At 38.2% G+C, this 25,760-nt stretch overlaps 1 protein-coding gene across 1 annotated transcript; it reads right to left on the bottom strand.

The window, feature by feature from the left end:
* Window positions 1-24,904, bottom strand: MTX3 (metaxin 3). Its single transcript, XM_087715601.1, has 9 exons — window positions 24,794-24,904; window positions 23,262-23,331; window positions 22,215-22,291; window positions 17,850-17,942; window positions 9,539-9,721; window positions 8,780-8,856; window positions 5,854-6,011; window positions 5,540-5,628; window positions 1-2,199 (listed from the first exon to the last, which is right to left on the bottom strand). Exons 1-9 carry the CDS (start codon window positions 24,872-24,874, stop codon window positions 2,086-2,088), a joined length of 942 nt encoding a protein of 313 aa, XP_087571727.1. The 5' UTR covers window positions 24,875-24,904; the 3' UTR covers window positions 1-2,085.
* Between the last annotated feature and the right edge of the window lie 856 nt (window positions 24,905-25,760).

Here is a 25,760-nt window from a genome sequence, read left to right as displayed (position 1 = left end):
CAGAAGTAACATGAAATTTTAATTTGTTAGACATCCCAAAATATTGTTATAAATACAAGATACATGAAGAGATTGCTACATTCTTTATTTTACAAAGTAATATTCTGCAAGTACATTTATATACAAAATTTACAAACTTATTCAGACAACTATGCCTCTACATTCACAGAATACTCTAAGTAATTTAGAGAAAAGTTGATTTGTTTGATTTGGCAAAATAAAGTCAAACAAAAAGAAAGCTGTTTGTTTACATATAAAAAATGTAGAATTACGATACCCACCAAAAATGAGTTGATTGAAGGAAAATGCCATTTTGATTAAGTCCTTTTCTAAAAAATATTATGTTGATTTAATTCAAAATTAAATTTTGAGTCAATGAAAGCCCTTGCCTAGATCACACCCCAAATTTATGCAACTTTCCACATTTTATTTCATCAGTGTTTTACAGATTTCCACGGTAGTGTACCCTTTTATTTTGTGGCACTAGCTGTGTTACAGAGGCCCAGGGAGCTACTTCATGCAGGTACAAAAAGGTTCATAGTACCTCTCTGTAAAATGTGCCTTCAAAACTCCATACTATTCAAAGATCTCAAGACTTAAATATTTCAATATCCCCTTCCTTCTTATAAAACTTACTTTATTCCTTCCTTTTGCAAGCCAATCCCTAACCATCTGACTTTTAAACAACCCAGCCCCTCCTATTAGCAACTGTCCAGTTTTGGACTATTAATGTTGTTATATTAATTGTGGCAAAACTACTGCTAAACTGAAATGTTTCTCAGTACCATTATTGACAGATGTTACAAAATGAGCCCGATTTAGAGACTTTCAGGAAATGCCAAGCTCTATCCCTATAATGAATGCCAATGTGCTGCTATGGCATTATATTTCTCTCTACTGTTATTTTTATTATATTGTCATGTGTGCTTTAGACCTTTATATCCTATAGAATAAATAAATAAATAAATAAATGAACTGTAACAAGAAAGTGTCAAGGACAGAGCTCTATATACAGCAGTTCTGAGTGGAGTATTACCTACCATTCTTGGTTCAAGTACTTAGGGAAGCCCATGCTTATCAGGAACTCTGTCAGCAAAGATCAACATACTGCACATGCTCAGTATTCTGTCAATTCATTAACTGAAACATTCTAACCCCGAGAAAAGGCTAGGTCATTCAGGTTGGTGTTGATGTATTGCATTAAGGCAAAAATCAATTGCATCACTAGCACAAAACAGGTTAAACAGAAGTAATGCCAATTGCTATGGTTGAAATCAGAAACGGAGTTTGAAGGACATTCTCTTCACTTCATCTTGTTTTTCCCTATTCCAGAGAACTTGAAATTGCTGGAGAAACATGAAAAAGGTGTCAATGAGTAAGAGAGAACAAAGTAGGAAAAACAGGACTCAGTAAAAATGGCTACAATTTTCAGGCAGTTAATCAGGCTTGTCCAGGCCTGTTCTATGTAAAACTAGATTTGAATAAACATTTAAATATGAAACAAGATGCCGATGGCAGTAAGACTAGTTTTTAAAAAAAATCTATATTCTTTTAAAAATAGCATACATTGCATATATTCACCATTGCTTGCACAAAATGTTCCAAAATGGCAAATACCATTCGCTATTCACTGTGTTAATAGGCTGATTATTTTAATTTCAGTATTTGAGCTATTGTAGAAAACTACAAAAATGCTAAAAGTGGGGATCAAGTACCTATTCTGATATACAACAAGTTGAGGTTCAACATGATTGCAGTCAAAACTGAAAACTTAATCTAGTGAATTCCAAAAAAGTGAAATCCTAGCTTTTGGTCAAAGGATATATTGACCTGAAAAGGCAAGCATTATGCAGCATTAAAGGTGACATTAAACATCATATTTTACAATTACCTAGTGATCTTTCCTATGTTAACTTAAGTGCAGTATTTTTAACATGACCATAGAATAAATCGGTTAAATGAATGGACCTGCATCCATGTCAAGTTATCCTTTGCCAGAGATTCATAAAGACATAGATTTAGTGCAAAAATTGATTACAGATTAACAGTTTCTTAGAACACATGTATAAATATGAAATTAAAAAATTATAAGGGTGACAATCGATTCAGTGAATTATTTCCTTCCTCAGCTGTAGAAAGTTTGACAGTTGTCAGCTTACGAGGAGGATGCTGAGGGCTCTTGCGAAGATTATCATCCATCTGCAAAAGCAAGATAAAGGCCAGTTTGGATATTTGAATAAAATTAGGCTTAACACTGTTCACATTGTAACATCCAATCATTTATTTTATAAGTTAATTATGTACACAATAGTGCAATTTTCTTGAGTTCAAAAACAACATATTAACTAATGAGTTAAATGAATTACCTTATGAATGCCATGCATAATTTTTTTATACTTCAATCGCTTAACTCTGACTAGTAAGTATGTTACTTCTTGTCTATCCCTTAAAAGAAATGGAGATGTGGTCCTTTAAAGATTATCTATGTATGGGAAACACTTTGTATTTCCTATCCAGTTCTCTGTAATTCATCCCTCTTTTTCACCATGTTCTGATTTTGTGGGCCTGATTCATTCAGCTGACGTGACTAAACATTGCTGTATGCTTCATTTTATGTCATCACATGAATGACAACGTGCTTTCCAATTTATCTGCACAAATTTCTTTTCCCCTCTCACAGGGAGTTAAGTGTAAAACCATGCAGCTTCCCATCAAATAAGAAAGCAGTTTAGAAATAGAGATAATATTCTTGACCATTCAGAGTTAATACTACTATTTCCTTAAGATCAAACAACGGAGAGGGAAAAGTACTACTAATAACGTTAAAATATCTGCCAATAACAAAACAGGAAATGAGCTTGTTAAATATTTATTTAGCAAGAAAATTAGAGTCAGACAGCAATTTTGAGCATTACCCAATCGTTTAAAAAATTTGTTCCCTCCACTGATTCTGACAAGGCACTGAATATCTACTGTTATATAAAAGCACACAGTTCTGGTTTCTGCCAAACAGGAAGCTACAAATCTTCTGTTTAAAGTTATGCTTAAAAAAAAATATGTGTCTGCAAAGAGAAACAAATACTCAAAAGTTGATTGCTCCATCTTAGTTGCCAACTTCCTCCTGCCCAAAACTATCTATTACCAAGTGGAGGGGTACTGACATCAAATGGCTAGATAATTTAATTTATCTTAATTTACCAAAGTAATAGTACTTTTTGCTCTCTGTTGCTCTTTTTGATTATCTACTCAATTTGTTCTACTGGTAATAAAAGACTGTATAGGAAAAATACATCACTTAATTGGAATAAATAACCAGAATGAAACCAAGATTGAACAAGCATCTCTAGTGTCTCCCTCTATTAACACTTTAATTTACATTACAATCTGACAACTAAGGAAATAACTGCTTCTAATCATTTTGACTAATAGTAATTCTATTTATGGGACCACTCCTTTATCTCATGGAATATTTGAATTTATCCTTTATTTTAAATATATTTGAATTATACTTCTCCAGGGGTAGTTTAGGCTGTTAATTTCAAGTGGATATTATTAAGACACCATTTCATGCTCACAATGCTGCTGAAGCTTAAACACTTCATCACATGCTCATTAATTTATATATGCATTCAGAGGTCAAACATTTGTGGAGATACATTGCTAATTTCCCCAGCATTAAATTTTATAGAATTATATAGGATGATCTAAATGCCCAAAAGGAAATTTAACCCTGATCACTGTGTTCATTTTTCTTATGCATCTAGAACACTGCGTTGAGTTATTTCCAGGTACTGCATTTTCTCCTTGATCTTTTCCTTTATTGGTACTGGGCTTTAGAAAGGGCATTGATAAATTTGACGATGTACAGAGGAATGCAACCAATATGGTAAGGGGCCTGGAAGGAAAAATGTAGGAGAAATAATTATAGAATTATAGGATTTCTATATGTTTTGCTTGGGAAAGCTGTAGGGAAATGTGATAATTATCTTTAGGTATCTGAAAGGTTCTCATGCAGAAGATGGGGGAAATGTTCAGTTGTTTAGAAAACAGGACAAAAAAATAACAAATGTAAATTATTAGAAAGCAGATTTCATAAACATGTGATTACTGAACCAGTTGTTAAATCGGAAGGATCCCACCACTGCCGGGAAACCTCTGTTTAGTCACTATGTCATAAGACCTTCATGCCCTTAAACTATCTTGGATATTTTTATTCTGAGCCATTTAGAGTTGCTAGGTAACGACTAAATACAATTAATGTGTTTAAATTCATAAAAACTATATTTAAAATGATATTGTTGAGGAGGAATAAAGACCGTTTGTGCATTCAAATTTAATTACATTAAAATTTGTCCTAGTTCTTTTAGTATTTACTATTAATTTTTAGTTGAATTGGACGGTCTCTTTAGGGAATCTATTTTCATGCCTTTTGCCAGAATTCCTACTATCTATTGCCTATGAAATGGCTAATGAATCCTTTGTAGAACATCAAAATAATTTAAGCACATCCAAAGGTTTCAAATGTTGAAGGCTGAATCAGAGACTTATAATTTTACTACCCCCAAATACTGAAAAGTATTGTCTAGGGTATGTTCTAATGCCTGGCCACCTGCTTTGTTAGATTTCATAATATTCCTTTTGATCACATTTGTCCTTCAAACTCTAGAATTGCTTAAATTACTGCCTACATTTTCCATATTGCATTTGTCTATAAAAGTATACATAAGGCCTATTTAATAGCTTCCTTAATTGTCAGATGACTTTTTTCTTTCCTTTATCAAATAATATTAGTTATTGTTAGGTATAGATTCTAAGTGCTAATTAAATAAAACCTACCCAAAGATTATAATGAATCTGCCTGCTCCTTTAAGTGGCTTATATATCATATATTAAAGAATTTTATGGTGGTATTATGTGAATTGTCCATTCTGTATCCAAGTTATATATTTACTTACTATGGAAGAAAATACAATCAACTCAAGTACTGCCTACTCCCTCTTTTTTAAATCAAGTGCAAATACTGAATTTTTAAACAAACGTAATTGACCAATAAAGGAGAATATTTGTACATAATCTAATACTGAATATTATCAAACAGTTATTTCAAAACCTAAATTATTGATACACAATAATTTAGGACTAAGTTATCCAGAACAATGGCAGTTTCATATATTTGTGCAACAGAACTGCTCAGTAAGGCAGAGAAACGGGCTAAAGCTAAAGAATGAGGCACTATTAAAAGCAACATAAAGATGATAAATGCAGAAGAAATGCATTCTTCTCTCCCCTCCCACCCCCAACAGCCTATCATCTCATATATTTTTTTGCAGTGAAGGTCACTACAGACAGCAGAGATTAAATAACATAAAAACAGCTGAAACCAACTGCAGTAGGAAGCATCCCAAAACTTGGGATGGATTGTGCTCTCCTTGGGTGCTCTTTTCTAGTTCTGGCTGTCATTCTCTTTCTCTTTCTAGCTGATTAAAGCCAAAAGTACTATCTGGCCCCTATCTATTAGAAAATCAGAATGAACAAGAACCTTTTCAATCAAATTAGATTCCTTGTTCACAAGCTGTGTAAGTTTCTGGAGATTCGCATCAACTGTATCTTGTCCCTCCGGAGAGGTCCCTAAATAGGCAAGAGACACAGAAGATAAAATTAGAAGCAACCAAGAATCTCTACAAACATTTCAAGAATTTTCACAGAGAAAGCATCATATAATATATGCTAATGGAGTCCTAAACCGTTACCATTTTTAAAGCCCTTACAAATTTATAAGGCAGATTCCAAGATTTCTGGTGAAGAATTTATTTCTAGTATATACTTAGTGCAAACAAGCATATGTACATTTACCTGAGAAGTTTCGTCTAAAGTAGCAACTCAGAATATCATCACAGAAGTGACATAAGTTAGGAAGCTGCTTCAGATGCTCTTGTAACTGGACTTTAAGGAATGGTGCTTTATAAAGAGGTGCAAGAAAACCAAACACGAAGGCATCAAGAGTTGTAGGTCTAGATATAATAAAAACGTGATATTATTATCGGAAAACCCCTTTAAAAACTTTCAGAAACATATGTAAAATGTTATGTTTGAATATTTTGAATTCATAAAAATGTAACATGCTTGACTATAGAACTAGTCAATAAATTGTGTCCTTATTTCATAGTAGTTTATAACACTGTATTTTGTGAAAATGGCTAATTTGTCTTCATTATTTATTATTTATTTAGCATATGGCATCCACAGAGGTCATGCAATCGCTGATATACAACACTAATAAACCATATACCCGTGATGGAGAACGTATGGCACGCCAGCCGTCAGCTCCAGTGCACGAGCCATATTTGGTGGCACGCTAGCCGTCAGCTCCGGCACACATGCGGGCACAGGCCAGCTGATTTTTCGCCCTTCCGGAGGTCTAAGGGACGCCGTTTTCGCCCTCCTCAACCTTCAGGAAAGCCTCTGGAGGCTGAGGACGGCGAAAATAGCCCCAACGGGCCAACCGGAAGTCCCGAACTTGGGGTGTTGCGTGCACATGCGCAGGTAGACAGGGGGGATTGGTTGGGTACGCGATAGTGGGCACAAGCACAATTTTGGCACGCCATAAGAAAAAGGCTCACCAGCACTGCCATATACATTCAAACTCAAATATAAGTTTGAATAAAGCATCAGAATAAGCATGTATTTGAAGTGTGAGGACAATACGTAGACGAAATAAAATATTGAATTAGGGTAAAAACATGATAAAATCACTATAATATGGCCCCATAGAATCACAATAAGATAGATGCTATAGTTCAATATCTGAGGAAATAACCCATATAACTGCTTCTACTGTTGCTGCGATGAGATCATCCCAGGTTCCTTTAAACTTCCTAAAGAGACTTTCTCAGACTATATGTATCATCGTTTGTTCCAATGCACCATGGACACATTGCAGGCTTTTGGCCATTCCCCACTTAAAAAGCTTTGCCTTACTTCTGACCGCCTGTCCTGATTCTATTCAGATGGCTCCATATTTTTCGTGGCAGCTGCATTCCTGGAAGTGGTTTTATTGGCTCTACATGATCTGTTTGGTTATAGTTATTAAGGGTCATCCATTTTGATCGCCATTCTTCATCTAGATTGTAAGACTGCGGTATGTTATTCCAAATTGGTTTCCTAGACTTAAGCCTGGTGCAAGACAGGGAATATAATATTTTATGTTTTGGTAGATCTCTAGGAGTCCATGGATTGTTTATCTTATTCCAATCTCCAACTGTCTGTTGTTCTCACCTGAGATAAGGGGGGAGGGGGCAATGTTAGAAAGAATGTGGAATCAGAACACTGGTGTACATTTGAGGGTTCCGAATGTTATTCTTATTGTATCATTAAGATAAACTTCAATCTTGTTGGTATGACAACTTCTTCCCCATACAGGTGTGCAGTATTCAGTGACAGAGTAAATTCATGATTGTATCATTGTACGCAGTATTTATGCTTGTGCTCCCCATCCTGCAATTTTCCTAATCCTTGTTTTCCTTTTTTCCAGTTACTTCAAGATCTTTTCTAACTATGAAGGATCAGTCAAGATTTGTTTTCATCAAATGGGCTTAAACTAATTAATTACAACATTCAACTAAGCAATTGTAATTAGCTGCAGGCTGTACATGTAAAGCAGCAGTTTTTCTGAAGTGTAAAGTCTATTATTAGTAATGTCACCTGTCAATGCCAGAAGATGGTCTTCATATAAAGGAATTGATAAATGAATAGCTCTAAGCCAGATTTTGATGTTTGGAATATAATCTACATTTCATCAGCAGACATCAAATTAAATCTATCCCTTATATAAAAAGATGGAAGTGGCTTCAGGATAAATCTTTTATCATGTGGCCCCAGAAAATCTAGCTTGGAATTTAGACAAGGTACATCAATCTCTTCCATGGCCGTATTATTGATTCAGACATGTGGCTGTGTTTTTTCTCCACAGGAATGTAATTATGAAAAAAGATGATTTTCCACCATTAAAGGAAAACAGCATCCTGAATGTTATACAAAAATCAACATCACTTCAGCATGCAATCCACTAAAAATGGAAAAACACAGATGGTGAAGCCCTTTTGCAGAGCAGATCTGAGAGCTCGACCCTTGAAAATACCTAGACATCATTGTCTTAGTTTTAGCAATTTAAAGCTTTTATCAAAAGCACCATACAATAGTGCCCTAGCAGGAAATCTGCATTATTATTCAGAGAAATAATTTCTGATATCTACAATTTAATTTTTTTAAACGCACAAACTGGAGAGGGTTCTAGAAATTTAATTTAGGTTTAAATTAATAATCAATGAGGTAATTGCCTGCTTGAAAGAGGGACGAAATGGCCACATTAGCCTAAGTAACCTGTTGATGATCAAAGGACATGCAGTAAATATGGTGTGTAGTAAATATGTATATGGCTCTTGGTGATTAACTTGGCTTTTAAAAATAATTGTTAAGACTGATTTAGAATGTATGTTGTAACTTTCTTGTTTTTTTGACTCAAAATTGTGGAAAAATTATGCCACTGATATTCAATGTACAAGTAATTCATTTTATATAGAATCGGAAGGAAACTGTTCTTGAATTCTTTTTAAAGTTCTTTTTAATTAGTCATCATTTAATTTATGGTGATCAGTAGTTGAACTGAACAAGTGTTGATACTAAAAGCTGGCAAGTCAAACAAAATCTTAAATATATTTTTAAATATAAAATGTTGTAGCATTAAAATGCCTTGCAAACACCATAAACATTCTATACTCACTTATTTCCGAAGAAAAATGGAGATGAGCCTAGTCTATTTGACAGCAGATTAAGACACTCTTTTGCATCTCTGTAGATCTAAAATGGAGAAAAGTTCATCTGCACAAAATGTTTCCAATACTTATGTTTGTGGAGTGCTTTCACAACAGTGGATACTTTTTGAGCACTACTTTTGTGGTGAAAATTCTCTCATAGTGATTTCAAAGGCTGCAAAGAAAGTTATGTAAAAGCTCTGGAAAATGTTCCTGTATGGTAAACAATTGTTTTCCCTTATTGTTTTAATTTCTGTTTTTAAAAAAAGCCTGTGCAGGGCTTCAGATTTGATTCCAAAATAATGCTTTGGAATATACAAAGGTATAAACAAAGTACTTGTCTGGAATGCCTTCAAAGTTACATTTTTTCTTAGTTTGTATAGCACCATATTAGATCAATCTTTTTTTTAATGTTAGTAATAAAGTGCGTGGAGGAGAGATTTGGTTTAGAAAGCAAATGGATCTTTTTATAATGCTCTGGAAAAAATGAAGGTGCTTCCAAAATTAGGGTCTTTCTCAAAGGAATATATTATCCGTAAACACAAGAAAAGACTGTATATTCTGCCTTGATAGAAAGGTAAATATTCGGTAAATAATATCAAACAAGACACCACTACATTCTGAAGATTCAACATCTACCATTTCATAAAGTAGAATAGTAAACAATACTGTATTTCTCATGGAGTGATAATACATCTGCATCAATTTTAATTGACTAAGAAATTTACCTGAACTTCAATTTCAGTGATGCTATAGAGCGGAGGTCCTCCCTTTGTCAGCAAGATCCTATTAAGAGCGTCTCTGGACATCTTTCTAGGTAGGTACCAACTCAATGGAAATGGAATCCTTGAAGCAAACCATGGTTTTGTCATATTATAGTAATTATCAGCTTCAATCCAAAAAGTATACAGCTGTACCATGAAGATAAAGAATGTTAATATTCAAGAATGAAGGCACATTCTATAACGATTACAATTTATTTTAATACTTCAAAACTACATGCAGATTATTATTTTTTTATTGAAGCTTTTATCTCTAAATTCAAAATCTAAGAGTTTATACAGACTGATCAGAAACAGGTGCGGCCAAACAGACCACTTGTAAGACCCTGCGGCCAAAAGCCACCTCCGCGGACGCAAATGTATCAATTTTATAGTAGGTAATGAATGGGGAAGACTACAGATCTCATCTAGAGACGCTTGTGTAGCCCAGGCTGCCGTAGTAGCCGCACTTCTCGCAGAGTGTGCAGTTATGCCTCTAGGCATTGGCTTTTGTTGTGAACTATATGCCTTAGCTTTGCAACTGCACAGCCACCTGCCGATAGTCGCGGCAGACACCTTCCGGCCTAGAGTTGCAGGGTGAAACGACACAAACAGCGTTTCCAACCTAAAGTCAGAAGTGCAACTGATGTAGACCTTAAGGGCATGTCACACATCCAACTTGTGTCACCTTCTCTCCAAGGGATGGTTAGGTGAGGGGCAGAAGTTGGGCAAAACGACCTCCTGTGCCTGGTGGACCACTGAAGGTCTCTAGTGTGTAGGCGTGGCCAAGGCACGATGTTGATAGCTGACACTATTTTCCCCAGCAAGTGGGACAAGGTGGCTAGGGAGACCCTGTGCTGACTCAATACCTTCCCAACCAGTTGTTTAATACTCGCTTACCTATCCCCTGACAGGAAAACCTGCCTGGAAGCGGAATCAATCCATGTCCCCAGGTGTAAGATTTGGGTGGTGGGTTCAAGATGACTTTTGTCTATGTTTATAGAAAACCCGTGGGCCTCCAAGGTGCGAATTGTTACTTCCAAGTCCTGCCTTGCTCCAGATAATGACCTGGATTGTAACAACATATAATCGAGGTAGCATTGGACACACAAGGGCAAAGCCCTCAGATGTACTGCCAATGCCGCCAGCACTTTGGCGAATGCCCGGGGGCAGAGGAAAGGCCAAATGGCAGGGGCTTGTAGTGATAGTGCCACCCCCCATAACAGAATCTCAGAAATTTGCGGTGTTCAGGCAGAATAGGGATGTGCAGTTAAGCCTCTGTCAAGTAAATGGATGTGAGGAGGTGACCTTCCCGCACCCCTGCTAGAATAGAATGCAACGAATGCATTTTAAATCTGCAATATTTTAAGTGACAGTTGAGCTGTTTTAGGTCTAGAATCTCTCTCCATCCCCCCGAGGCCTTGGGAATAACAAAAAGAATAGAATAGAAATCCTGATGTAATTGGTCATCCGGAACCAGTTGGGACAGCCCTGATGTCCAGGAAGTGTTGTATTGCCGAATTCCTTACGGTTTGTCTGTCTGGATTGAGGGACACAGGGCAACAAATAAAGAAACTTGGGGGTGTAGAGAGGAATTCTAGAGCTAAGCCTGACCTAATGGTACGCTGTACCCAGTCGTTGGAGGTAATCTCTCCCATCGGTCTGTGAAAAAGACTAACTGCCCCTCGATGGGTATAGAGGTCTTGAGGGAGCTATGACTTGTGAAAGTTGCGACCTCCGCCGCCCGAAAGGGCTTCTTGTCTCTTTCTCTGATGATACCTGCCCTGGGATCTGAAACCTGAGGAACTATGATCATGACCCCGAAAGGAGATACCGCGTCCTGGAATAAGGTGTCGTGCGGGGAGTCCCCTTTCAGGAAGCTGATGGTAAAATCTTTCTTTTGTCCTTATTCTCTATTAGTAACGGCTTAGAGCCTCTGCAAACAGTGACCCCCCCCCCCTTTGTAAGGGGAAGATGCCAGATGCCACTTACGCCTCATGTTTGCCTGCCACTGGCAGAGCCACAAGTGGCGGAATGCGACAAATGAAGCCATGGCCCTGGATGCAAATTGTGTGGCATTAAACATCGCATCAGCAGTAAACTGGACTGCAGCAATGATCTTAGTCACATTCTGATGAGCTCTTGAGTCCATAGCTGGGATCCTCTGCTGTAACTGTTGAAGCCTGATGACCACGCTGCATTGTGAGATCGGCTCACTTTTTCCTCCGGCTTCAGGACCTCCTCTTGCAAACCCGGCATAGTGGTCGCTGTGTAGAGGGCCACCATGGGGCGTTGATCGTCGGGATCTGCAGGAGCTGACCCAGGTCATTGGCCACATTGTAGAATTTTTTGTCTACAGAAGGTGTAGGGCCCGATGTTGGGGATGCCCATTGTCTCTGCACTACATCAAGGAACAACTTAGGAGCAGGAACTATGTCCATTTCAACAGTTTGTTCTGTAAAAAAGGAATCTGCTGAAGCAGAAGTTGCAATGGGTGCAGAAGGTGGTGTCTGTGCCCCGAAGCTGGCTGAAGCTTTGACCTTGGTCAGCAGAGTCTTGAAATGGGCTGGTTGGAACAAACCTGAGAACGAGGCTTTTTCAGGTACTGCCTCTTCATCCTCAGAGAACTCTGCATCTTTGAGCTCTCCTTCCTTCAACACTGGGGACTGGCTATGCTGAGAATGAGGTGGAGATACGGTCTCCTGCAAAGCAGGTGTTGAAGCAGCAGTGGGAGGGGCCACCAGTGAGGCCATAGGCGGAACTGGCAGAACTACTGGCGGAACTGCCGCTGCCCCTTGATGTAGCCCAGCTGCTATGCCCTAGCTAATGGCTGATGCAATAATGCCTTGAATATTGGGCAAGGCTAGAGAATTCAGTTCTAAGCCAGAGCGGAGGCCCGCAGCTGTAAGAGTAAAAGTGGCCTCAGCAGGCCTATGACTCCCAGATCCTATCTGTTGCCCTGCCAATATATTGTCCTGGAAATCCAAGCCTGACCCCCCCAAAAGCCCGATGTGTTTTTGGGAATAGTGGGCTGAAGGGCCCAGGGTCCTGCTCAAGTCCAATAGGAGAGATGAGGAAAGATCTGCTGCTAATGTGAGAGGCTTGATCCCCTTTAGATGAGGATGGTTGGGGCCTATGAGATGTAGAGGGCCCTTGCTGGCTTATCCTGCCCCTTCTTCACTCTGGAGGCCAATTTTGAGGCCTTCTTGGACTTTGAATATCCAGCAGATTTTTCTGCCTTTTTTTGCCCCTTGGAGTCAGTACCGGCCTGAGAGGTGGGTGTTTCCACTGTTATAAGGAGCCCCTGCTCTGCTGCCCCCATGCCAGGGCTCAATAATCCTTCAGGAGTAGTGAGGGCCTTATTAACCATCACAGCAGCAGCCTCCACAATCTTGTGTCACTAAGGCAAACAAAATGGTGTCTCGCACCTTTTCTAACAGCCCGCTGTGCTTCACACATTGTGGAGAACCTCTCCCTTATGGCTGTCAATCTGGAAATGCAGGCCCAGCACTGCCTCTCACCTGCTGCTATTAATCTGCTCACGCCAATCATTTCCTGCCTGAGCACCTCCCAAAACACTACACAAGTGCCATCAATGAAGCCCGACTGTGAGCGATCAAAGGGCTGGAGGTGGAAGTGTTGTGGCCACACTTTAAGCACGTGTTCCTGAGGCGGCTAAAGGGATGCGCTCCACCAGCGGTAAACAAAGAATCAGCAACCCGACTGGCTTTGTCTTCCTTGCGGCTCCTGAGAGCTGGTTGGGAAACTGGCCTGAAAGGCAATGCTACAGCGTGCGAGCCTTGATCGCCTCAGCCGCGGCGCCCTCACAAGCTGTCAAAGCTCCGACTTCATGGGGCAGCCTCGGCAAGCCGTCAAATTCCAACTTCGCGAGGCAGCCTCAGCGATCGCAGAAGCGATAAGGGATGAATCGTCTGTTAGCCTGGACAGAGGCGGGAATCTGTGCTGATGTAATGGCACAGACAAAGAGTGCTCCACTCTCTCCGCCTCATTACATGAGCACTTAAGCGTTTCCTCAGGGCGAGCAATGGGCACAAGGCCTTCCCCTCTAGCCCGGCTGACAATTCCAAAAGGTCAGGCTTATTTCCTCAATCCAGGCAAGGTAGATGAGAACAAATAGATGTAATAATTATTCAACCTACACTACAATTAATAATCCTATAAAGGAGCTAACGACGACCATCCTCAAAGTGGACTGAGTTGAAAAACTGGGTAAGGCTAGCAACAAGGGGCATGTCTTAACTATCTTTAATCAGACTCAGTCCAATCAGAAGGCGGACAATGAAAACTCATGCATGGATGCTATCTCCACCTCTATTGAGAAACATACATGGTAACAATAGTTGAGCACATATCACACCAACATATGACTTGTTTTGATCAGTTGCTCAACAAGCCACAGAAATTTGGTTCAAACACAGCAAACCATAATACGAAAGTTCATGAATAATGCTAACTAAAATCAAGATAAGTAACATTATGGTTAAGCATGGTGTGTGAATGTAACTTTGAAATTTCAAACAATCTCATAATTAGCTTAATGATTGTGATATCACAGGCCTTGTTTTTTACAAACTGTAGGCAGAAACCTACATGATAAAAATGTCAAGAATTTTTGAATTTTAATCAAATCTCCATTCACAGTGTGAAGTATCACAGTCCAGACTTAGGCTGAACTAATGTTTTTAAGAAGTAGGCCGTATAAGTGTAACTTACAAAACTGATTAAGCTTCCTATTTAGTTGACTAAATTAATCTCATTTTCAATTATAACTTTAAATGTTGATTTTAAACAGACACTTCCTTAAGTGTTTCATAGCTCATTCATACAAATACAAATCCCATTAATTAATTTCATTAATTTTAGTGATACAAATATGAGATTATTAAGTTATATAATCAAATTTGATTTAAAACCATCAGAACATGAAAGAAAAATCTGCTGCTTGTGATTGGAGACTGGATTGCCAAAGTTGGAAATATTAAAGAAAATGTTACGCTGCATGGTTTTAAGAATCAAAAATGAAGGAGGACATGAACATATCAATTTCTCCCAATCTATTATTTCTTTATAGTTAACACTATCTTCAAACAACTGAAATGATACCTGTATCTGTGGAAGCATCATATGGAGTAGATAGAAATCAAACTGACTACAATTGCTAAAATAGGTTAGAAGAGTTCACTTATGGCATCTAACGGAAAGCCAGGTGCTGACTATGTAAGAGATTAGAAACCACAATACTCATGTGCAGGTTCTTAGTTGGGCTAAAGAAGAAGAAGACAGACAGTTTCCACAATATGAACATATATCTACCATTTTCAGAGAACATCAGGGATTATTTTGAAGTTCTGAAGTTATTGACACAGAACCAGAGGAACTGGCTAAGGAGGAAAGTGAAAAGAGACTGCCAAAGATGAAGAAACAGAAGAACACAAACTGGATGTCAGGGGAAAAAACATCAAAATTGCCAAGAAAAGAAGAGAAGCCAAAGCCAAGAAAGGTAAAAAAACTCAGGAAGGAACTTAAGAAGAGTTTCAGAGAGCTTTTAGAAGACACATCAAGCACTATTACAACATCTGTAGAGATACAGAAGATGGAAGCCAACATTTAAAAAGGATAATGCTGTGAAAAATCTCTGAAGAAAGTTTCAGCCTCAATTTCGTATGCTAAAGAATGCCAGTGGACATAGTAACTGATGATATCAAAGATTAAAGGAGCATACTGAAATATTACACAGTAGAAATGTCAACATCCAAGATACCTTAAAACACATTCACTATTTACATAAATCTTAATATTAGGAGATGAAATTATAGTAAATCAGCACCCTGGTCATTATCAAGTCAGAAGACTAAAGGAACTGATGGAATATCCACAGAAATATGGCAAACAATAAAAAAAGAATCAGTAAAAGTTCTAACCAAGCTATGCCAGTAAATCTGGAAAATGACACAGTTGCCAATAGATTTGAAGAGATTAATCTACATTCCAATACCAAAAATAGGAAACTTAACAATGCACACACACCTATCATACAATATCCTTAATTTCCCAACATAGCAAAATAATACTTCAGCTCATTGAACAGATTACAACCCAAATGGAAAAACAAACACCAGATGTTCAAGCTGGCTTTAGAAAAAGCTAACAAACATGAGACATTTTGCTGATGCACGCTGGATAATTGAGAAAGCCGCAGAATACAAAAAAATTAGTATGTGATCCATTGATTATAGAAAGGCCTTTGATTGTGTTAATCATGTCAACCTATGGAATGTGCTTAGAAAAATGGAGATTCCAGAATATCTTATTATCCTAATGTAAAACCTATATACAGGGTCAAGAAGTCACAGTAGGGACAGAACACGGCAAAACAGATTGACTCCAGATTGGCAAAGAAGTGAAACAAGGATGTATCCTTTCATTTATTTAACCTATTTGCCGGATATATATTAAGGGAACCTGGACTGAAAGAGATGAGGGTGATTTTAAAACTGGAGAAAGAAACATCAATAACCTGCCTTATGATATGACATTATTCTTGACAGTGAAAATGAAAAGAATCTGCAAACTCTAATAATAAAAGTCAGAGAGTATAGTGAAAATTAAAATTAAACAAAAAGAAAACCAAATTAATAACATCAGGTATAAAAATAAGGCTTAGAATTGACAATGAAGATATTGAAGTAGCATCTGCTTTTTAGGATCATAGTAAAAGAACAAGTAGTCGAGAAATACACTACAGATTAGTATTTGGTAGAAAGGCTAAGGCAGCCTTTGAAAAGATGCCATGATGTGTTTATACTGCAAAAATTGAAATAATGCTAGCAGTAGTATTCCCTATGCCACTTCATGGAAGCAGGATAGGAATAGTACCATAGTGACAATTTTGAACTCTGGCATTGGAGAAGCATCCTGAGAATACCATGCGCTGTCAAGAAAACAAACAAACAGATCACTGAATAAATCAACACAGAGTTCTTTCTCAAGACATAAATGACAGGGCTCAAATTATGCTATCTTAAACACAATATATAAAATCCTAACTCTGGCAAAGGAGCTAATGCTGAGCAAAATGGAAGAGAAGAAAGGGATAATTAGCTGTAAGACTGATGCATCACTAGAAGACTTGAATGATCAGTTTAGGGGCAGATAGTCATAGAGAAAATCAATCTATGTAGCTGCTAAGAGTTAACTCTAACTTGATGGCACATAATTTCAAAGAGAAAATGACAAAATATTAACTTTGACACATGTAGTAGCTTTCTATGCCTCTTTTAAAAAGTATTCATAACTGATCCTTATCTTATGCAAACCTATATAAACATGAAATTTACTGACCATTGCCTAACATTATCCTGGCTTTTCTAAATCACTAGTGAATTCTTGCGATTTCTAGTATTGCTTACGTATCTTCAGTGCCTGCTGCATAAAAAGACTGGCTACATACTACTGCTTTGCAGCCCTCATTTTTCAACATATTACAAAGTCAGGAGAAACATCTGCCAATTGTGTTCCTGCAGCAGAAATGAAAGAGTGCAACACTGGGCTCTGTCAGATGGCTTTAGGCCAATTTGTATGCTGTTGTTTCAACAAACCATTCTGGCATAAAATGTTCATAAAGTGTCCACTCATTCCCATGCTGTTTTCCCTGAGAACAATTACTGGTTTTTCATTTCTCTGTCATGTTACTATAGTCTTGAGGAAACCAGGAGGTACAGTAGAAAAAGTATTCACAAAAATATGAACTAAACATTTTAGTGCCATAATGCAAATCCACCCAACTTCTGACACACTTGCAGGTTCCTTGAGTAGCATCAGGTGTCCATCCAATGAAAACACAAAGCTCTCTTTAGGCTGAATTTGACCATAAGCACCCACCCTGATAAGTATATTTACATCAATATAAAAGTGAGGAATTGATTAAAATAATTCTCTCAAGCTCAGCAGGAAATGAATAGCAGAATGGTGACAGAAGAGGCTTATTGGGAACCAACAGGGAGAGATGTAGAACATCCAATAAGCCCACTGCTAATCACCTGACTTCATCTCCAATATAAAGGATGTTTAAACATAACGACCTTGCTAAGTCACAGTAAGTGGAAAAACATTATTTTAATATTGATACAGCTATGTACAATTTAGTTTGTCAGTCAAACTTGTGGACCAGGGAGAAGATAAAGGCCATAATTTGAGGACGGAAAGGAAATAACTGTGCTGTGGTTAAATGAAAGTTGATAAACTAGTTAGTTCTTACCATAGCAGGATGTAGTTTTTCTTCAAGCAGCGCAATATATGCCAGTGTGTCAGCTCCTTCCTTTGAAGACAATTCATAATCAGCATTATATTTCTGCCAAAAAAAAAGCAGCGGAGAGTTATATGAAACTTTCTAAAAAGAAACTAGATGCCAAAAAAAAGCAGCGGAGAGTTATATGAAACTTTCTAAAAAGAAACTAGATGTAATAACTGAAGTTAATTACACATTTTATATTTCACTAAACACATGGTATAATAAAAAATAACATTTCTTTCTTCTTCTACATAGTTGACATGCCTGTTTGAAATGTTCTGAAAATGGAAAATTCTGTTTTCTTTTTTCGCTTTGAAACTGCAACCAATGGAGCTTTTTTGAGTGTTCTTGATGTCTACAACTGGTTTGTGTTTATTTTTTTAAAATTCTTAAGAGAATGCATTGGCCAATGAAAGGTTTCATATCTATTGCCACTGGATAGAGCTAAATGAGGGGAAATATGATGGAATGTAATCTGGGAGTGAGGGAGGAAGGGAGTGTATTCCAGAGAAGAGACAAGTGATTACAGATAATTTGTGTGAAAGGAGGATAAAGACAGCTCCTCCCTAATAATTCCCACAGTATATCTTCATGTAGGTAGTAGCTTGCTTCAGTTTGGCAAGATTTTGTCTATAGATGTGGAACAATACAGAAATCTGCTGGAAGAATTACTCTGTATCTTTCTTAATCTTGGAAGCCTGACATGGGGTAAGGGAGAATCAGTTAAACATGAACTGCTCTCTGCTGATAACTGTTGTGTTGTGTTTTCGGTTGTGTTTTTGTTTTTCTCCGAGGAAGTTAAACTGCAATGGTTGCAACATAATGCTGTTGTTCCTATGGAGTCTTATGTGTTTCATCTTTCAGGCAGGTTACAAAACACCAAGGTGTATACTGTGCATATGCATCCTAAATTATGTTGCTATGTTGCTCTCCTTTCAGACTATAAAATCCATAAAACAATGTCAAATTGTTTATTTGTTGAATTTTAAAGGCAGGTTGTTAGATCCAAACAACCAACAGAATTATCTACTCTCATTCAATTCTTCTTACTTCTTAAAACATCAGAATATGGATACATTTGTCATCAATAATCAATTCAGTTCTCTCGGGTGATGAGCTCCATATTATTGAAATGAATCCAATAAATTACTGGAGCTGAAACAAGCTTGTTTTGAACTACGGTTAATGAAGCAGGTTGAATTATATTTTGTCAACTGTTTTACAGATAGTCCTCAACTTACAATACAACTATTCAAAATTACAATAGCCTTGGAAAATATGCTTTATAGTCTGTGAGTACCAAAAAACTCACAGATCATCATAAGCGCCATGTTGCCCCACAAAGTATATATAAATGTTGCTTACATTGATTCAATGTATACCTTTGAAATATATCTTTTATAAAGTTATGCTCTTGGCAGAGTATATAGTATATACTAGTATATAACAGGATGAATTATTATTTGCATGAGTCTATAACAAAAGAAAGGAAGAAAGCAGTTGATGTCTAGTTTCTATTCTATGATAAATATTCAAAACATTTCAAATTGCATCCTATCAGAATATTTTGATGAAATTATGGATTTAGGAGATGCAATTCGGTTCTACAATGAATAGGCATATCAATATCCAGTTTCAGTAGCTCCCTAAGAGAACAAAATATAATTCCCTCTGCTGACCAGATGCTATAGTAGAAATCAATCTGCAGCCATTCTTAACTGCTTCTCCATTCATGAATTTTACTTTACGCAGAAGCCTGTGATTTGAGCAAGATACTTAATCTTCTCTGGTTCTTTTGTAAACAGTTTCTGTTAGCAGAAAAGTTAAACAAAAAAAGAGGAGAAATTCTATGTGCCAATAAAACATGATTTTTATTTGCCCTGATGCGTTTCAGAAAATGTGTTCTTTTTCAAAGACACTTCTAGAATATCCATGAACTGACTCTGTCAATTTGTTCATGTATGTTCCAGGAATGCCCTTGAAAAAGAACACATTTTTTGAAACATCTTGGGCCAAGTTAAAAAACAGTCCTTTTTTTTTTTTACTAGCACCTGGGATTCCTCCTACTCACAGTTATTTACTTTACTGCTTGCCTTCTCTTTAACATTTTGGAATTCTACAATGTCTGATATAACAGTAACCAGGAAAGAAGGAAGGCATAGCTCAGTATTAGACATCACATTTGCATGCTGAAGGTCTCATGTACCTTCAGGAGCATTAGAAAAACCTCTGCCTGAAAAATCTACCAGTTAGTGTCAATAATACTTGCATAAATATGATTCAGTGATAAGCAGTTTTCTAGGTTTCTAATTTCTGCTTGACTCCTTTAGAAACAGATCATCTAGTCTGAGTTCCAGAAGAGAAGACTACAGTATTAGAGTTTAAACAATTTAAAACTTTTCTCTAAGTGGTTTACAGAGTCAGCATATTGCCCCCAACAATCTGGGTCCTCATTTTACCGACCTCGGAAGGATGGAAGGCTGAGTCAACCTTGAGCCTGGTGAGATTCGATCTGCCAAAATGCTGGCAGCCAGTGATCAGCAGAAGTAGTCTGCAATACTGCATTCTAACCACTACACCACCATGGCTCTATAATACAACTGTAGGAAACAGTAAATTAAACGCTAGAGCCTTCTTAATATCCTTGGTTCCCTGAGACCCTACCAGGCATGATAACAAAGCCAGTCTTGGGTGAAGACTGAAAAATCAAAAAGGGATGGAATTAACCTAATATGGGTGAGGGTGGGAGAATCTGTTCCAGGCAATCACTACACTACAGGAGAAAAAGCCCACCTCCAGGGACTGTCAAATGTTAAAGTTCCTAACAGATGAACTAAAGTATATCTTAATGGGATGGGCAGATGTAATTGGCGAGAGACAATCCTTCAGATAACCTGGTCTCCTGCCATGAAGAGCTTGAAAGGTTAAAACCAATATCTTGAATTTGACTCAGAAGCAAACCAATGCAGTTCCTGGAGCAGAGGTGTGCTGTTCTGGAAGCAGATAACTGTCCATGCCACTGCAATACCTTCTGCACCACCTGAAGCTTCTGAATACTCAGAAGAGCAGCCCCATTACAGAAATCCAATCTGGAGGTGACTAAGACATGAGCAGAGCTTTGCAATCTAAGAATAGATCTATCTGGGGAAGTGTGACCCCATCCAGAACCAAAGATGACAGAGTCCTAGAACAGGTAAATCTCCAAAACCAGTCAGTTTTTGCAGGGTTCAGCAGAAGCTGTTGTTCCCCAACTAGAACCTCACAATCTCTAGGCACTGTGATAAGAGATTTATAGCATCACTTAATTTGTCAGAGACAGAGATATATGATTGGGTATATCAGTATACCAATGATACCTCATATCAGGATGAGGAATAAGCTCTTTCACACGACTTCATGTAGATATTAAATAGAAGAGAAGAAAGCACCAAACCTTGCAGCACCCCTCACGGTAAAGGCTGGGGGAAGGATCTCTCCTCCCAAATCACCACTAACTGGAATTGACTCTGGAGAAAGTAAGCAAACCAGCACAACACTTTGTAGCCTACTCTAAATCCTCTAAGCCAATATTGAAGGATACCATGGCCAAAGGTGTTGAATGCTGCAGAGAGCTCAAGTAGAAACGGATACAACCTCATCCCACCCTCATCAAAGATCATAGAAAAGCATGATCTATGCCATTTCTGTCCCAAGCCCAGGCCTGGAATGTTACCTGAAAGGAATCCATATAATCTATTTCTTCCAATGCCTTCTGAATCTGTTATGCAACTACCTTCTCAATCACCTTATGCAAAAAAGCTAAGTTAGATACTGGCTGAAAATTGTCCAGTATGGTGGGATCCAGCAATGGTTTCTTAAGAAGGGAGTAAACCAGGGCCCCCTCTTAAGAGGTAAAGGAACAACCCCCTCATTCAAACAAAAAATACTTCTTAATTTAAGCAGGTAGCAATACAAAGAACAAAGATAATGATGCTGCCATCCTATACCCTACAATTGCCAAAGCAAAAGGATTTGTACTATGTAGCTAGTATCAATGCTAAGTAATGGATGTGCTATATCTTCAATTTCAAAAATTCCACTTCTCTATTATACCACTAATAGAGCCATGGTTTGTAGTAATCTAAACCTGATATAATTATGTCAGAGAAAGTACAAATAGTTTACTGCTGATACTGTCCATTTAGTATAGAAAATTAAATTAACTAGCACCAGTTCTTCCAGTATTCCTGTGACAAAACTATATACAGTACTAACAAATATAAACAAATCTAGGGTATATCATGCTTAATCTTTAAACATACTGAAATAGGTAATAGTAATTATAAAACCTACCTGTTTTCTTAAAAAGTTTAATATTTTTGCTGGCTGAGAAATAACAATATCATCTGATATTAATAATGGTATACTACCTAAAAAAGATTAAATCAGATAAGATCATATAAACAGAAGAACTACATTGGTAACTCAACAGACCCTGGTTTGATTATATTAGATAATTATTAGTTCAGTATCTAGAGTCTGAGTTATATCAGATTGTAATCCACCTTGTCATTTAATTTTATATTCAAGTCATGTCTTTGTAATAATGCTTATATGTTGCATACCAGGCGAGTTTGGATGGGTTTTGATTCTGTTACTAGATAAATATTATAGCTCTAAATGTTGACAATGTATTATCCTACCTAATTCCTATTATATGATTCACACATAGCTTGCATTGTGCAATTATGTTTTAAACCAGGGATCTCCAACCCCCAGGTCACAGACCGGTACCAGTCCATGGTCTGTTAGGACCTGGGCTGTGCAAGCGAAGTTCCATCCGGGCGTGCATTGGATCTAGGTTACAGGCAAAACCACTTCAGTCTGTGGAAGACAATTTTTCTTCCAAAGCCAGTCCCTGGTGCCAGAAAGGTTGGGAACCACTGTTTTAAATAACAGAACTGCATCAAAGCAATTTATTCAATATTTTGCTGCACTTGCCTTGTAACATAGTGCAGGTATAAAACAAACTTTATTTTGATTCCATCCCATTTGCTTTGTATTTCAAGTCTGGACTATAAGCCAAGTCAAACCAAATTCTTATTTAAACAGTTCTTCATACATACATACATACATACATACATACATACACACACACACACACACACACACACACACACAGACAATCAGGGTGAGAAATTGGGATAGTTTTGGAGGGCTGGCGCCACTGCCACCACCCTGCCAGCACCCACACCCACCTACTCCTTGTTGCCTCCCCCTCCCACCACTGCCATGGGTCAGACAGAGGCAGTCAAAGGGCCAGATGCAGTGCATAGGCCATAAAATGCCCAGGTCTGACTTTAAATGTGCCATAAAACTTTTAAAAAATTAAAGTAATACCTCTTGGTGCATTCCATGTATTATCTATTATACTGATTTTCAATGGTGCACCTGAAAACCTGGCGTAAGCCTGTAATAAAAGTTAAAAAAAAACACAATTCAATAATGTACCATTTAGAAATTTAAAAAAAGAGAAAATGACTGCTCAGCTTCGAAAAACAGAAGCTGCTTATTTCTTTTAATGTTTATGCTTGTGTTTGCTCTTGCCATAGTAATCAAGGCTATAGTAACCAATAGAAAATTATCCATTAATTCTATGAATTTCAGAGGGATATTAATTGGCCACTAGAAGAAAGCTATATCCATTTAAATATCCAGTTTTATTTTTTCCACATATGAATCTAATTTATCTTAAGACAAACAATATAGAAATTACAAATGCTGACACATATTTTTAAGACATTATTTCACTAGCCTAAAGCCTTAGAATCAGCCCTGAAAGAAGGCCAGACTTCCAAATGAAACACAACTTTCCCCAATCCAATGCCCTTGAATATACTACTTTTTAAAGTCTTATCAATCTCATTCAGAATGTTCAGAGTTTTAGAGCATATTAAGAGTTGTAATACAAGTATTTGAAGGGCACAAATTTGTGAACGGCAGTTTTAGTCAATAACATTAATTCCTGTATAACAAACAGAACAATTAATCAGTGGAACAGCTTGTCTTCAGAAGTTAAAAGTGCTGCATCACTGGTAGCTTTTAAGAAGAGACTGGACAGCCAGTTGTCTGAAATGGTATAGTGTCTCCTATTTGACCAATCCTGTTGGATTAGAAAGCCCCTTAACTCTGTTATTGTTATATTGTTGGGGGCAATATGCTGACTGTTGCTATTGCTATATCATATTTTCAGAGACCAGGCAGATATCTTCTTCAGTTTAGCACCATGTATGTTCGCTCAGAAGTCAGACTGATCATTAATCATGCGTGTGTGTGTGTGACACACATATACATACATATATATTCAGAAATAAGGCCAAAGGAAGTTTGCCTTCTGAAGACGGAAAGCATAAATCTAACAACTCAATAATTATATGGTGCAGGTGTCAGATTATACCAGTTTTTTCAACCCCATGCTTTACTAATGTGTTGAATTAGAGCATCTATCATCGTCAAACATGGTGATTGGATTAAATTAATACCGGCATTAAAAGGCAATTCCTAATTATTTAATCTGGGAGATATTGCCCGTCCTTGCGATGCACCAAGCTACAGACCCCGAAAGCTAACGTCGCAATATTTAATCCATTTTTATTTCCTTTCAGAACTAATGCCCGATTTATGTAGACTCGTTTGAACTTTCTGGGTAAGCCAGCCCAACAACGAAACGCGGAAGTTCCGTTTCCCCAGTTCGACTACTCCAGGGTGGGCGACCGTGCCCGCCAGGCCGGTTCTTGCAGCGGCCAGAACCGGACCACCCTCCCATTTTTTGTAGGACGTCGTCGCCTTCTATAATTTCTAGCAGCAGTTTTCATTTCTCCTCCCCACAAAAGAGGCTTTCGCTCGCGTGACCTGGCCAGTCCCCCCGTTACCATGACAACGAGGCACTCGGCGTGCACCGAGGGCAACCCCCAGTCGCCGCCCCAGCAACTCAGCTCCATTGAAGACGCCATGTTGACACCGTTCACCTTTGGCCTCGCAAAGCCCCGCCCCGCGAGCCTCCCCGTAGGCTGGGTGTTGAGGCTGCCGCTTGCGCGTATGGCCGTTGGTCTCGGGGACGAACGAAGCGCGCGCCCGAGTCAACGGCTTGCGCGAGGGGTGGCGGGGGGGGGGGGAGCGTGGGCGGAAGCCCCCAAACAGACGTCTTCCCCAACCTGGGTGCTCCTCGTTAAATTCTGGGGTGCAAAATATGGGCGACCACAAATGGGAGCAGTGAGGTCGTGCTTTGAATCTTTTTGCTGCCGTATCACCGGATTTCTTGGCTCTCCCAAAAATCAGAGCGCGCTGAAATACGCTGGCTTTCACTTTCTCTTCTCTCCCCAGCCAGCATTTCTTTTTGTGGGGCATGATGGGGTGTTCAAGTTCAACGTACGTGAAAAGTAGTTGGTGGGGGAAGCTGCCCTTGACAGTTCTCCAGGTCCCAAGTAAGAACGATTGGCGCTGTCGAGATTGCTATGCAAAAGATTTTCACTTAACCCTTTAGGACAGGAGTCTCCAAACTTGGCAACTTTAAGTCTTGTGGACTTCAATTCCCAGAATTCCCCAGCCAGCTATGCTTAAGCTATGCTGGCTGGGGAATTCTGGGACTTGAAGAAAAATGAACTTGGATTTTTAAATTTTGCTGATCGTATCTCAACCTTTAAGCCATTATTGTTTTAAATGTTCAGTGTTTAAACAGGTTGTTGAAAAAAACAGTTTGTTTCACATATTATAGACACATATTCAGTTATATCCTGAATTGTACAACTAAGCCAAAAGCACATTAGGGTGGGGATAGCAATTGCACAAGGGATGCAGGGGCTAAGATGCTGAACTTGTTGATCAGAAAGGTCGGCAGTT

Source organism: Thamnophis sirtalis, unplaced genomic scaffold (assembly GCF_051295495.1).
Source record: "Thamnophis sirtalis isolate CommonGarterSnake01/CBP01778 unplaced genomic scaffold, rThaSir2_p1.2 scaffold_5, whole genome shotgun sequence".
In the NCBI taxonomy this organism is placed as follows: domain Eukaryota; kingdom Metazoa; phylum Chordata; class Lepidosauria; order Squamata; family Natricidae; genus Thamnophis; species Thamnophis sirtalis.
Note: the sequence above shows the minus strand (reverse complement) of the source record. Positions and strands in the feature narration are given on the sequence as shown.